Source organism: Argopecten irradians, chromosome 5 (assembly GCF_041381155.1).
Source record: "Argopecten irradians isolate NY chromosome 5, Ai_NY, whole genome shotgun sequence".
Classification (NCBI taxonomy): domain Eukaryota; kingdom Metazoa; phylum Mollusca; class Bivalvia; order Pectinida; family Pectinidae; genus Argopecten; species Argopecten irradians.
In genome coordinates, this window is record NC_091138.1 from 22674314 (window position 1) to 22690431 (window position 16118).

At 34.8% G+C, this 16118-nt stretch overlaps 1 protein-coding gene across 1 annotated transcript in view; it reads left to right on the forward strand.

Moving 5' to 3' along the window:
* Positions 1-269: 269 nt before the first annotated feature.
* LOC138324328 (QRFP-like peptide receptor) overlaps positions 270-16118 on the forward strand; it is a 72623-nt gene continuing 56774 nt past the window's right edge. Inside the window, exon 1 of the mRNA XM_069269404.1 lies at positions 270-509. Coding sequence (XP_069125505.1) covers positions 270-509 — 240 coding nt within the window. The remainder of the gene's footprint in view (positions 510-16118) is intronic.

The window sequence follows — 16118 nt, forward strand, 5'->3', positions numbered from 1 at the left end:
ACTATGTGGAACAAATCATGAAACATGAAACACATGAAACCTACCAACATTCACTATGAGGAACAACCCATGAAACCTACCAACATTCACTATGTGGAACAAATCATGAAACAACATGAAACCTACCAACATTCACTTTGTGGAACAACCCATGAAACCTACCAACATTCACTATGTGGAACATCCTATGAAACCTACCAACATTCACTATGTGGAAAAACCCATGAAACAACATAAAACCTACCAACATTCACTATGTGGAACAACCCATGAAACCTACCAACATTCACTTTGTGGAACAACCCATGAAACCTACCAACATTCACTATGTGGAACAACCCATGAAACCTACCAACATTCACTTTGTGGAACAACCCATGAAACCTACCAACATTCACTATGTGGAACAACCCATGAAACCTACCAACATTCACTATGTGGAACAACCCATGAAACCTACCAACATTCACTTTGTGGAACAACCCATGAAACCTACCAACATTCACTATGTGGAACAAATCATGATACAACATGAAACCTACCAACATTCACTTTGTGGAACAACCCATGAAACCTACCAACATTCATTATAGGACGTTAATAACTCAAACAAACAAACAAAAATCATTCTGTGGAACAACCTATGAAACCTACCAACATTCACTATGTGGAACAACCCATGCATTACTTTTAATGACATTGTACTTGGGTTACAGCCTTCCAAATGATAGACATAATCATTCAACTACAGTTTATATCTCACGTAATTAGACTATAAATAACATTAAATGAGTTTGATAATATCTATATAAGTTTTCTTACTCTTCATTAAGCGCGCAGAGAGAGAATATGAAATTAATGAATGCTTTCGAAGGCGACTTAATCAAAAGTCGTTATCTATTGACTTTTAGAAGAATATTCTTAAATCAAATTGAGTGTTTTCCTCTGAGAACATTATTTTTTACTTTGGTTTTCGAAAACAAACTTTGAATATGTTTTATACACAATTATATTCTTATACGTAATACACGTAACACAGAAGTTGGACAACTGGCTCTTTTTCTGCACAGAAAGCGGGTCATTTTAGTTGTCTATCCGTCGTTGTATTGTTCAGTGCTCTACTACTGTACTGTTTATAAATATTCCACAATACCACCCAGATACACCTAAATGTAAGCCTAAAACAATCACAGGAATACAGGAATATCATCCTTGTTGAACTGTTCAATTTAGACTTATACGAATATTCCCAGCATTACCTTTAAATAACTGCTTCTTCTCGGTAACATCGACTATCAGTAACAAATTGTCTATCTCAATATTTTGTTCTTTTTCTCTATGATCCTAATTTCAATGTAAGTAAAAATTAAAGAGATTGAATGACTTGGAAATACTGATAAATCAGTAGTAAAACTTTGCCAGCATGCACTTTTAGCATTTTATCAACATTATATTGTGGATTATATAAAATTAACTCTATTGATCTGCTAACATACTTATATGTCAGTTTCAAATACAAACTTTGTATTTACCGGTTTATACCATCTATTTGTTCAACATCATTAACGTCAAAACAGCTTGAATGGATTAACTACCTCGACGTCATCCATTTACGATGGACTGGTTGAGAACAAATACATTTTCTCTTTCCATTTAATCGAGAACTTAATTGTTTTGAGTTGTCATCATTGATTTTGTATTTTTACATGTTTGTTCGGAAGCTTTTTAATGCAAATGTAATGTATCATTATGTGATGTGAATCCCGCAATTTCTTAATATATTCCCACAGAGTATAAGGTGGTACTGTGTAAACGACCATCACACTTTGCTGGAAAGAATACGCAATCGGACTTATGCAACGAAGTTTTTTTTCTACTGCGAATAGTATGGTATGCATGGTTTTTATAATTAAAAATATGTTAAAACAAGTATATTTTAAAATTTTGCTTTTAGATAACTATTATATCAACTATTCACATTCCCTCATTTCATTAATATCTAGGACTAGAACCGGATAATATCTCATTGCTTACTGTCTAGTTATCTTCATCAGGAATTCTTGTTTATGTATCTTAGATAAATACTATGGAAATATGCCTCTGTTTACAGCATATAGTTACATGAACATAAATGATAATAAATAGTTAAGTACTGTTTATCTTGATAAAACGATAGACGTTGAGACAAAAGCCGTTGCGAAGAGAATAACATAAATCACCTGTTTGTACTTCCTTGCCGTTTCGTCTTGGTTTTGATTGTCAAATATTGATTTATACATCTAATTCATTCGTATTTCCTCACGAGTACTTTTGATGAATGACATTATAAATTCCTTTAATGAATTATTTCACTTCAGTAGAAGCCAATTCTTGATTCCTCAGTTACAGAATACACGAGCAATGACAGGCATCATTTGATAATCTAATAAACAGCAGCAGTGGGATGCAAAGTGCACGCGGCACCCTTTTAGATGGAGCCCTGGATATCTAGTAATAACCACATAAAATCAGTTAAGATTTATTCATGGTGACTTGATACGATTATAGATATTCATATACTGGTATCTACTATCTAAATCTGACAATGTTTGTCCATTTCGGAGATTCACGTGAGTGTAACACAAATACATCATTGCAAGTAAAACATCTATCTCATAAACTAACAGGAATATAGTTGGCTATATCAAATCGCTGTTATTGATGAAGGTCTATAGGTAGTGAAAAGAAGCATTAACTCCCTCAAACTCAAATTACGGAATTTTGTATAAGATGTATTACACACAGTACCTAGATCATGACTAGATGTCCAGCGTCAATCCGTCTTCTCGTCTAAAGGTGCCAATAATGTCTGGACTAGCGCGAGCGTCGGAAGTAGGGGTGGATGACACAGGTGATTAAAGGACCAGTGATCATGATGGATCTAGAGATTAAAAATTTATATCGATAAATCAAATTTTCTTGAAAGGCGTTTCCTTCGAGAGATATCGCCCACAATATAAAAAATCGTCTATTTTCCTGTCCAAGTTACTGAAATGGTTAAAACATCGCTATATAATTCGACCACGATTTTAATTCCATTACACTTTCGCCTTCGTGAAAGAAATCAACAACTTAACCAACAAAACTACCCCTACAATACTAAGTGTTATATGTGAAGGCTTGAAAATGTATGGACGGAATCAACAATCTAGGACGAAGCAATTATAGTACAAATCGTACCATTTTCCGGATAAGACTAAAATCGATAGTATAAATCTTATTTGGTTCCGTTAATCCCACAAACAAGGAAATTATAGTTTATAATTGCTTTAAGAAAAAAGATTCAAAAAGTAGTGTCGTTTTTATATCTAAATAATAAAACTTCGCTTAGACAGATTTTACACTAATAACATATTTTTGTCGTTTCTCTATGAAAAGGAAAACTTCGTCATTGATAACTTTCTCTGTTTTTAATTCCATCGTATAAGGACGACCACATTAAACAACATGAATGTTGTTCTTGGACTGGAACTCCGGGTTCATGAACAATAAAGACATGAAAACATGATAAAAACGTACTTGTGTTTGTTGTCGACCCTTATAAGGAATAGTTCATTGTTCTTTAACCGAACCCCAGCCGCCGCTGTCACCCCATGTGATTGTCGAGAACGAGGACGACTTATTTGGTTCTATGTGACAAGACATGCTTCTGTTTCTACCACAAGAACATCTAGTTACCATGTCAAGTTGAATGAGAGATGCGGTGGCAACATGATGTCTTGTCTTGTTTTCCGAGACGTTGTATATCTCCATTACTATTGACCACTCTTTCACTCTCCAATCTACATAATTAAATTTCCTCCTTATATATGGACGGATCTGTTATCTTCACTGACATCTATTTTATCATTCTTGCACTCCATTTGTCAATTCTGTGGCCCTATAGAAGTTCGTGTGTACTTATATAGTAAGACATTTAAGTAAGACAACAAATCCATTCTACAAAAAGAGCAATGTCTGTATTAAATGCATGTATCCGCTAATTTAATCAGTCGATCCCATAACTCTATTTGTTATTTAACCAAAGCTTCACCACAACAATTAATACGTCTTTATCAGTGCGCGTTGATCAATAACTTTGTAATATCATACTGAAGAGATGGTGTGATGTTGGTTGGTTTTTGAAGCGAGGTTTTAAATTTACATTACAGACTGTCATATTCATTTACAACCTAAAATGTAATTGTCATATATTAGCTACTGTAATTTATTTCCGACCAACCACTCAACAAATTTATTTCCTTTAGTTTTTATGCTTTTGACATGTAAATTCTTTAAAAGAGCTGCTGTTAGATTTTGATGAAGTTGGGGAATCGGAACTTGAAAGGAAACTTTCAGCAGAAAACCCGCTCTCAAACATGCGATAAATGTTTAGAAGGTATGAAAATTATTTTAAAGACTTTGGAAAACTATCTATAATACATTGTTGGAGACCGACGGAGATCACAACACGCTACATTGATCACTGATATGTGTAGTGCGATCACCCATGGCTCTCCTACGACGAATGCTTTATGAATACACATAAAAATAAACACGAAAAACGATATACCTTCCGCCTACAAATGAATGCTGGGTGGGGTAAGGAATTAAAAACGTTTTAATTAAACATACAACATACCGTTACTTTAGTGAAAAATGCAACATAATGTAATCCTGAACTAATAAAATAGGAAAAAAGGCATAAATAATGAGAAAATAAATACCATATAGCTTAACCGACACCGATGATGATAAATGTGTTGTATCGCCATAATAGACGTACGGAGAGGAACATGTATCATCGTAATGGTCAGTGCTTAAGATAACCTATTTCCCTTCGTCATTTTTTCTAGATCAATAAACCGCATGACAGGCGATATAGGTCAATCATCAACAAGAGGCCCAGAGTGCCTGTATCGCTCACCTGGTTTGTAATGCCAAGTAATGTTCTGAAATAAGTTCATTGTTTCTTTTTTTAAGATATTTGAATATTTACCTCTAATTCCCCTATTGGGGCCCCACTCTTTCTGCTCCAGGGGGTCAAAGCCAAAATTTATAAGAATTCTGTTAACCTCAAGGATGTTTCTGGCCAAATTTGTTAACAATCAATACAGAACTCTAGGACAGGCAGCGATTTATAGGATTTGCCTCTATTTTCCCTATTGGGCCCGCCCCTCCTACCCCCGGGGGGTCAGAGCCAAAATTTATACAAGTTCTGTTCCCTTTCCCCTAAGGATGCTTCTGGCCAAATTTGGTTACAATCCATCCAGAACTCTAGGACAAGTAGCGATTTATGGGATTTACCTTTATTTCCCCTATTGGGCCCCACCCCTCCTGCCCTCAGGGGGTCAGAGTCAAAATTTATACAAGTTCTGTTCCCCTTCCCCCAAGGATGTTTCTGGCCAAATTTGGTTGCAATCCATGCAGAACTCTAGGACAAGTAGCGATTTTTAGGATTTACCTCTATTATCCCTATTGGGCCCCGCCCCTCCTACCCCAGTGGGGTCAGGGTCACCATTTATGCAAAATCTGATCCCCTTCCACTAAGGAAGTTTCTGGTCAAATTTAGTTGCAATCCATGCAGAACTCTAGTACAAGTAGCGATTCATAGGATTTACCTCCATTACCCCTATTGGGCCCCGCCCCTCCTGCCACAGTAGGGTCAGGGTCACCATTTATGCAAAATCTGATCCCCTTCTCCTAGGGAAGTTTCTGGCCAAATTTGGTTGCAATCCATGCAAAACTCAAGGACAAGTAGCGATTTATAGAATTTACCTCTATTACCCCTATCGGGCCCCGCCCCTCCTGCCCCAGGGGGGTCAGGGTCACCATTTATGCAAAATCTGATCCCCTTCCCCTAAGGAAGTTTCTGGCCAAATTTGGTTGCAATCCATGCCGAACTCTAGGACAAGTAGCGATTTATAGGATTTACCTCTATAACACCTATTGGGCCCCGCCCCTCCTGCCCCCGGGGGGAGTCAGGGTCACCATTTATGCAAAATCTGATCCCCTTCCCCTAAGGAATTTTCTGGCCAAATTTGGTTGCAATCCATGCAGAACTCTAGGACAAGTAGCGATTTATAAAATTTACCTATATTACCCATATTGGGCCCCACCTCTCCTGCCCCAGGGGGGTCAGGGTCACCATTTATGCAAAATCTGATCCCCTTTCCCTAAGGAAGTTTCTGGCCAAATTTGGTTGCAATCTATGCAGAACTCTAGGACAAGTAGCGATTTATAGGATTTACCTCTATTACCCATATTGGGCCCCGCCCCTCCTGCCCCATGGGGGTCAGGGTCACCATTTATGCAAAATCTAATCCCCTTCCCCTAAGGAAGTTTCTGACCAAATTTTGTTAGAATCCATGCAGTACTTTATGACAAGTAGCGATTTAAAGGAAATGTTGACGGACGGACGACGGACGACGGACGCCGCGCCATGGCAATAGCTCACCGGCCCTTCGGGCCAGGTGAGCTAAAAACTATACATAAGAAACTGAAAATGGGAAGTTTTCGGCTTATTCATAGACCAGTAAATGAACAGTCTCTGTCGTCGGTCAAAAGAAATTGTTCGTTATTAGATAAACAGCAATTATTACTAAGGATTTTTGGGACATTGAAATTGAAAACCTCACTAAATAGTCCTGACATCCTCTTAACCCATATTTGTTGCTTAACCATTGTGTAAGCTTCTTATAATCCGAAGATAATTACCACGAAAGTCAAATATTAACAGAAATTATATATTACATATTTGCTTATATTATAGCAAAGGTACCAATTATTCGTATGGACTGATAAAACCGACCTATGCTGTCAATAAAATCAAACTACAGGTTACTGATTTAGGCATGCTTTTGTAAATTAAAGTTTATTTTTAAAGAAGTTCCCATATTCATATAGAAGTCCTGTTTTAATGGTGGAAACACCTCAGATGTTTATCAGGAGAATCCACGCAACATATGTCAGCTAAGCACAAACAATAAAACTTTATAAATAACGAGTAGCTGTCAGTATCGCGAGTTGTAACCTATCGAGACTTATCAGCAAGATTAATAGCGTGTTTATTACGTTCCACAAGGTCACGATGGAATTAAACCAATATGATGGTTATTAGAGCTTCTCACGTATAAACCATTAACACGACGGCAAAAGATGCTATATCTGTGTTAATAAAATTAACTACTAAAATTGCTACTACGGAGCCTAATTAAGTCTGAAATGGGGACATATTTCTGTAGTGATTCTCGAAGGATACGTTTGTGATCATTCTGTAATACTAAAATAGCTATACTCTCATCTACGTCATGTATACGGCCTACCTACATTTACTGTCAGTTAATGGCATCAAAGGGTTATGGGAGGTAAGAAAATATAGACCTGTATCGAAGGTCATACTTATCATTTGTTCTAGAATGACCTCGATTTCGCAATTAAGATATGAATGGCTGAAATGTGACTAATGGTTACCACAACAGTCTAATGATAATCATAAAGATGTCTACTTATCTCTACATAATATATTTCTGGTGTTTCCTTTATTTCTATTAATATTTGATTATTGTTTACACAAACACTTCTTTTGAACATCGAAACGAATTTTTTATGTGATAAACATAACGCAAAAACGCAATGCAAATTGGGCACCATGTGATGTTGTTTTTCTCAAACTTATGAGGCATTGTTCACTAACTACTGACAATTCTTTTGATAAATTGAGTTGTTAAAGATTATCGGCAAGCATTCATTATAAAATTATATTACATATATTTACTGGCCTTTCTACATTTTGGTTTTATGTTGATTAAAGCTGACAATACAAGTTAAAAATATATATGTGTTAACTTGTGTTGTCAGCTTCGGCATATCAACAGCTGAACGATTTTTTTATAGACGAACTAGGGCCACGTGTTATAATATTTAGTAATGGTGTTTCCATTAACTTTTCAGAGAAAAACGATTCAATTTGATGTTATTGTTAAGATTTCGCCCAAATAATGACCAAATGGTGGCTATTTCAATGTCTATTCTGTATCGAGTTAATTTTAAGTTGTAGGAGCATGAAGTTATATAAGGATAAACCCCCCAACTGTTGGATATGTTGATTACAAGGGTACTTTAGGAAACGCCTTGTCATTTATAAAATCAAATTCAAAAATACATCGGGGGAAGACAATTGTTTTATTTTCAAGAAAAAGAAAAATCTTTTCTATGAGGTTAATTAAGACAGATAATTGAATAATAGAGGAGAAAACGTTTCAACTTACTTTCTTTAATGAACATCACAATATTTTGAAATTTATGGGTTGCAAGTATTCGAACTCGTACCGTGTACATAATCTACATATACTTGTACGGATGACATTGGTGTAAAAATACTAAGATAAGATATAATAATACAATTAAGTTTTACATTCGATATTGATTACACAAATAAGCAGTGATGAGAATATTTGAATATAAAAGATCGATGTTATAAATCAATATTCGTTTGTATTTTCTTTATAACATTACAGTAGGATGAAATGTTTTAATATCATGTCAAAATTTCATATCCGATCTGCTGTAGGACCATAACTACTTTTTTCCATTTTTTGTGAGGCTGTTCATTTGATTTTGAACGAATGCTTAACCCACGTAACCAAGTATTATAATTACGGCATTCCAATCGCGATAATAAAAACCTAACTTAAGCAAAGCTAAGGTGACTTGTAAACGTGACTTTTTGGGAAAGGTATTGGATAAGTTACTTCACTATTATTTGTTTTAACTATAATATCTGTGACTTGTATAACGACTACCCCAAGTCGGTAATGAGGATATTAAATAGGGTACTGAAGTATTCATTCACAGCTTTAAGTTGTATATATCAGTAATGCCTCCCAAAATGCCTCCCAATGGTTAAGACATTTGCACTGTTAGTTCTTGAAAAAGTCAAAATAGTTGACTTAAAGTGCGTGAGACATTTCAAAGAACGCAGAGTTGTTCTGAAACACTATGGATTAGCACTGGATAATTAACCTTTTACTCCCGTTGTGTACTATTTCAGTGTTTGCAACAACAAGATTTTAGTCTACCATTATTAAGCCTATATCATCACCAATACTAAAATGTTTTGACTTGATCTAGATATGGATTTGTAAGCTAACATCTTCAACTTAAAACAGAGACGGTCACTCTTCTGCCACAACATGGTTATTTTGATTATGAATTCCAGATGTGAGCTTGTACAATAATACAGCTTCGTTAAGACATGGTTTCACTATTTGCCTATTTGTTCTTTTCTCATTGTTGTGTATATTTAGTATTGTAATCAATCACTTTCCTTTATGTTGCGGTTCAGGGTATACATCGTACTAGTCATCGTAAATCATCTATAGACGGTTGTAGAACTAATATTATCACATAAACCATTCTTTCCAACCTGAAGAAAATGTTAAAGATGCTCCACCACCGACGGAGCATAAATGGTATTCATTATTTGAACAATACTTGGTATCTAATCGTGTGTATATATGTCTAATTAACACAAAAAAAATAATATAAAATAATTTACTTTGCCTTTGGTGCATGCGAATCAGTACTTCATTCAATATAGGATATAATGCCACGGATTTTTTTTCGGGATGTAATTAATTATTTTTTTTATATTTCATACCTCATATAATTAAGATTAGAAGCTCAAACTTTTCAATGATGGCAAAGATGTAAAGTAAGTTCCTTTGGTAACTGAAGTAAAATACTAAATCCTCTCTTCTTGTTTTTAATATTGAAAAATTACCATTTGTCAGCGGTGGAGCATCTTTAAGAAAAATGAATATTTTGTCATTTTGTGGTCAGTTTTTCTGAAAGCTTTATGCTGTAAGAAGGACACCTCTATTCCAGCTACATTCCCTTAATCGTCCAGCTCTATAACAGTTAGATGTGATAAATCTGGTTACGCTTTTTCTTGTGAAGTGAATAAATTTCAAGTATTTCACATAACGTGTATTTATAGTTGTACCTCTTTAAAAACAACAAGACCACATTTACAATATCATTGCAGCTGTCAGAGATAGTTTCTTCATCCATAAAATACTTATTCTTTCTAAACGTTATCAATCTATATGTAACTCACATCATATATTCTTTATTGTATCCCCCTTCGTTTACTCTATTGTAAACACTTACAACCCTAAGTTCTGGCGAATGTGATCCGTGGTAAACCAGATATCTTCTTTAGACTGTCTGTAATGTGATCAAAGACCATTATTACATCGTGGACCAGACAGCAATATCGTTTCTCTTCACAACAAACTTGATCCCGTAAAACACCACTTTCTATCAGTACAAATGTCTTAGCGAAGTCTTGATTATCTGTAATCAATTACGATTTATTACGTACGAGTTTGGCTTATATTACGATTCTAATCAATTTCAAAGGAATATTATTTTTATGATATTGATACTGGATTTCAAAGATAGAGCTTTACATTAGTCAGACACGATTTTTTGATTTAATCAAAGTCCATCTTTGTAAAGTAGAGGAGTGTTCCTGGTATTTCCTTCCATATTCTAACTGTTTATGACGATGATGTTATTGAAGCACGTGCCTTCCACTTAATTACCTATTTTGGTCTGTAGAATCTTCATCTTATAGAGTTGCTATCGTGTTTTACGAGTCATTTATTATTTCTTACAATAAAGTTGCATATTTGGGTGCCTCCAATTAGACACTATGGATCAGTGCGTCACTGACATATTAAATATAAACATGTGTTCCAATTAGACATTTAGATATAGCCTTTTTAGTATCCTTTATTATCTATTTTTAAGTAATGAAATAGAAAATACAGTCCTGCTAAAATACAAATTTGACATATTAATTCGAATTACATGCATTAACTATATGACAGCAACACTCCAGCCTGCGTTAATTACAAACATGTACATGTAATAGATTTGCCATAGCAATTCGAGCATTTCTGCCACTGTGAACAGGTGCCATGATATACAGCGTAATTACAACCTGTTCTCTCAGATGTGTTTTTGTATCAAAACAAAGCTATATACTCGGATCTAATGGTACTAAAACAAAATGAATTTATAGTTTCAAAGCAAAATAAAGGCGCCCTAATTGAATTACTCTGAGCTGTGTAGCAACATCTAATACAGTCACAGTGTTGATGTATTTAAACTAACCTTCCCTTCGGCAACACCGCCAAGCAATACGTATGACTTGTTGGTGTTTACTTGTCGTTTATGTTGTTATAACATCGTAATAAATTGCTTGGTGGGATGGTGGTTACACTAACACTATTATAGGGCTTACAAAACACTGGTAATGGGCCTGTCTGGTGATATGGTATATCTCTGATGGTATTGACCAATGAAATCCTCCAAATATTTCGGTACTCGTACCAATTGTTAAAGTAGGTCAACATCCGAAATTAATAAACTTAAAAAGATAGTTCTATATTTAAAATTCGCCAAAATTAAATCCACAATCAAATGATTTAATAAGGGAAACTGCACTTATTTTACGTTATTCTTGTTTCATTTTTATTTTGTTTTCATATCTCGGCATGATGTTGTCATAAGCAAATGATGTTTATGATATATCGATTAGAAACCCCTAAAAGCATTTTGCTCAATAACGTAATTACTTGTTGCAGTTATCATAAAGAATTCCAAAATCACTTTGAAGACTAGTCGATCTCGTGAATCAACTAAACAGAATTCAGTTAATCATATGTATTATAAAACTTTTATATGCGCGTATATATTATTAAATGTATAATTAAGTCGACAATATCGCCTTCGACATAGCTATTTGATCTGGTATTTCACCAGACATTCGTTTAATGTCAAACATAACCATGATTTGACATGAGATCTATGTCATCAATTTATCGATAAATTCTTACTATTTCCAATGAACATTTTCTTACGTTTATTTCCTTTGTTTCACTTTATTTTCATTATATATATATACATATTTTCAGTGTAAAAAACTCAAAGTGATGAAAGTATATTAATATCTTTTATATCTTTTTTGTTTTCATTTTGAATATCAAATTCATTGGCTGTAAATAGGACGTTAAATCAACCACTCAGGCCTTTCCTTACCAAAGGAAGCAACGAACCAAATATGTCTGTGTGTAGACGGACGATAGAAAAAGAGCAGAGCATGGACACTTCGATTAGCATTTATATCGAGATTTATTATCAATAATAAGCATATCTCAGTAGTACTGTTAGATAGTAATTACAGGGGCACGTCACCGTTTGAGTGTTCCCCTAATGTCTAAATTTTCATTTGCAAAATGTGATGATGCCCTTTTGATCAAAGTGTGCACCCGGTCTTTAATAATGATTTGAAATTTGATATGTTACCTTTATTTATCTACTTTCATTAAAAGCATATCCCCATGGCTTAAAGTTCCATACCAGGTTGTTTCGCTTAAATACGTAAAAGATTTTAGAAAGTAATGACAATCAACTGGTATCAAATGTTCAAGTGCTGTACTTAAGCTATTGAAATGAATTAAAACAAGTACATTTGTAAATATCTGCGACTGTTAACGGTATATATTCCATTGTAAATTGTAAACAAATTGTTGTGAATCTGTCAACAGCACTAAGAGCCAACAATAAAGGATATAAACTGGACACAGTGTGCAATATCAATTTGGTTATGGAACATATCATAACTAGCGATAATAATAGCAAGTATTGACGATCGAAACCTTTAGACGATATTGATGTGAACATTGACTTTCTCCTTCACAAAGCGGAGTAACTCGAGCGGATTAGATTCTCTGACCATTGCCATGAAGAGACTAAATCGATATCATTGGCAGGGATATGGTTGACAAAATTCCGGTATCATGCAATATGTTACGTAAGACACTGTTAATACCTTTTGAAGCTTATCTATAATGAAACATTTTATATTACAGGAACGTCTTTAATACGAAAAACGATTTCCTCGAAAGAGTCTAGAGGAATTTTCTATTGATATGGCATTAAAGCATGCAATTGTACTATAACTTTAAGATTAAACTATGTCTACTATATTTAGTTTGTGTCATTCTTTGTTTTCGTCCTACAAAATGAGGTCACGTGCAGGTCAAGTTACTGATTGTGGAAGTAAAGCCATCACGCATTTCATTTTGCTTCAAGGTAAACGAGATAATTTTAAATTCAGAAGCTAGGCAGGTTTTTATTTTTTCGGAATTTTTTAATAGGAATTTACAAGCAAAGAAAGACAAAACGTGTATGTGATTTAGTGTACAATACCCCTGTAGTTTAGTGTACAATACCCCTGTAGTTTAGTGTACAAACCTCTGTAGTTTAGTGTACAATACTCCTGTAGTTTAGTGTACCATGCCCCTGTAGTTTAGTGTACAATACCCCTGTAGTTTAGTGTACAATACCCCTGTAGTTAAGTGTACAATACCCCTGTAGTTTAGTGTACAATACCCCTGTAGTTTAGTGTACAATACCCCTGTAGTTTACTGTAGTTTAGTGTACAATACCCCTGTAGTTTAGTGTACAATACCCCTGTAGTTTAGTGTACAATACCCCTGTAGTTTAGTGTACAATACCCCTGTAGTTTAGTGTACAATACCCCTGTAGTTTAGTGTACAATACCCCTGTAGTTTAGTGTACAATACCCCTGTAGTTTAGTGTACAATACCCCTGTAGTTTAGTGTACAATACCCCTGTAGTTTAGTGTACAAAGCACTGTAGTTTAGTGTACAAAACCCTGTAGTTTAGTGTACAATACCCCTGTAGTTTAGTGTACAAACCCCTGTAGTTTAGTGTACAAACCCCTGTAGTTTAGTGTACAAACCCCTGTAATTTAGTGTACAATGCTCCTGTAGTTTAGTGTACAAACCCCTGTAGTTTAGTGTACAATGCCCCTGTAATTCAGTGTACAATACCCCTGTAGTTTAGTGTACAATGTTTAGTGTACAAACCCCTGTAGTTTAGTGTACAAACCCCTGTAGTTTAGTGTACAAACCCTGTAGTTTATGTACAACATAGTCATGTACAACCTGTAGTTGTGTACAAACCCCTGTAGTTTAGTGTACAAACCCCTGTAGTTTAGTGTATAATACCCCTGTAGTTTAGTGTACAATGCCCCTGTTGTTTAGCGTACAAACCCCTGTAATTTAGTGTACAAACCCATGTAGTTTAGTGTACAAACCCCTGTAGTTTAGTGTACAATGCTCCAGTAGTTCAGTGTACAAACCCCTGTAGTTTAGTGTACAATGCCCCTGTAGTTCAGTGTACAAACCCCTGTAGTTTAGTGTACAATACCCCTGTAGGTAATTGTACAATGCCCCTGTAGTTCAGTGTACAATACCCCTATAGTTTAGTGTACAATACCCCTGTAGGTAATTGTACAATACCCTGTAGTATAGTGTACAATACACCTATAGTTTAGTGTACAATACCCATGTAGTTTAGTGTACAATACTCCTATAGTTTAACAAATTATAATTACACATTGCACCCAAATTCATGTTGGTTATGGTCAATAAAAAGGTATTGGTAATTGGTAGCAACTTATCTGGTTTGAAGAAACAATAATAAAAAATAAATTAAGTATATCATTATGCATGACAATACTGTTACTTTAAATTAACTATAACCAGACATATGTTATTTTATGTGTTATCCTTTGGTTACGATTAATTTGTCGTTGCTTGTTTACCTATAAACACACTGATACCCAATATTTTTCATAATTTTCAATGAATTATTATAGCTAATGTCATTTGTTTTAATTTTGTGTTTTTATGAACTGACTATCACCTAAGACCATTTGTACGCAGAGGTTGATCGAAATATATCAGAAATATGTTTAAAAGATATCTGAAGGCAAAGTCATCCGACAATAAAACACACCCGCGTTCTGCGACCTACAATATCAGCAATCAAATTCTTGTCTAGCTGACACGTAATGATTCACGACATCATATCAGCTCATAGCATATATAAGGAAAGAGAAATGTGCTAAAATGAATAAATCATAGGATTCTCCGTCGGTTCATTGTGATATTCTTATATGTCTGTCTGTCGCTGCCTTTGTTACGTTGTTAATACGGTACTGGCTGGCCTCACACTTGCTGTATGTTATTTAGTGATAGACAGATAAGGTAATATCATTGTCCATATTGCTGCTGACAAACCCGTCCCCAATGCTAAACACTAAACCATTCCTTACAAGGCTAGTCCGAAACATTTCGTGATGAAGTTTTCAACTGTTCATTAGTCTTTTGTTGTATCCATGTTGATATATTTAACTCGGCTATGCTCTCCTCTTTTCCAGCCGCTTACACGTGCATGGATAACATTAAGGGTAAAAAAGCAATAAATCATTAACACATAACATACACAAATGCAGTAAACAATAAATTTTCACCCATTTCAAATATTTCTCAACAATAAGACTCATCGCATTGATAGAAATTATTGATTAAAAATTGATGAAAATATGTTAATTACACGTATTTATGTGTTTATGTATTATTACTTTAAGACTTGCAAAAATTGTAATCAAAAAACATTCTTATAAAATAAACTCATCGCAGACATACACACGTTACAATCAGACAAGTAACATTTTTTTATTTTTGTGTCGGAACCGAGAAGAGAAATTTATTATTTACAATGATATTTTATATAATAGACTTTGGTGTATGTAATCCTGTGTGTAAACACAATATATTGGATGTGATAAGTACCACATCACGTCAGCGATCAGATCCACACGCGCATGACCTTTCTCACTCCAGAGATTGCCTGTTTACTGTGCACTTTATAAAACAATGCCGTATAACTGCCAGATAATAGTGTGACGTGACGTGGGAGAGAAGCATCAGATATAGTGACAAGGTTATTTGATAAACGGCACGAAATATCAGATTTACGGCACGATATTCTTTACCTGATATTACCCCTAGCCGCATGATTCACCACATTGATAAATACCCTTGTCACTTGATTGTGGTAGATCTATCCATGGTTTCTAATGATGACGTCAGGCATGTTTTACAGTCCTGGTTTGACGTTCTTAATCATGAATGTTATGTAGATTTTATGTC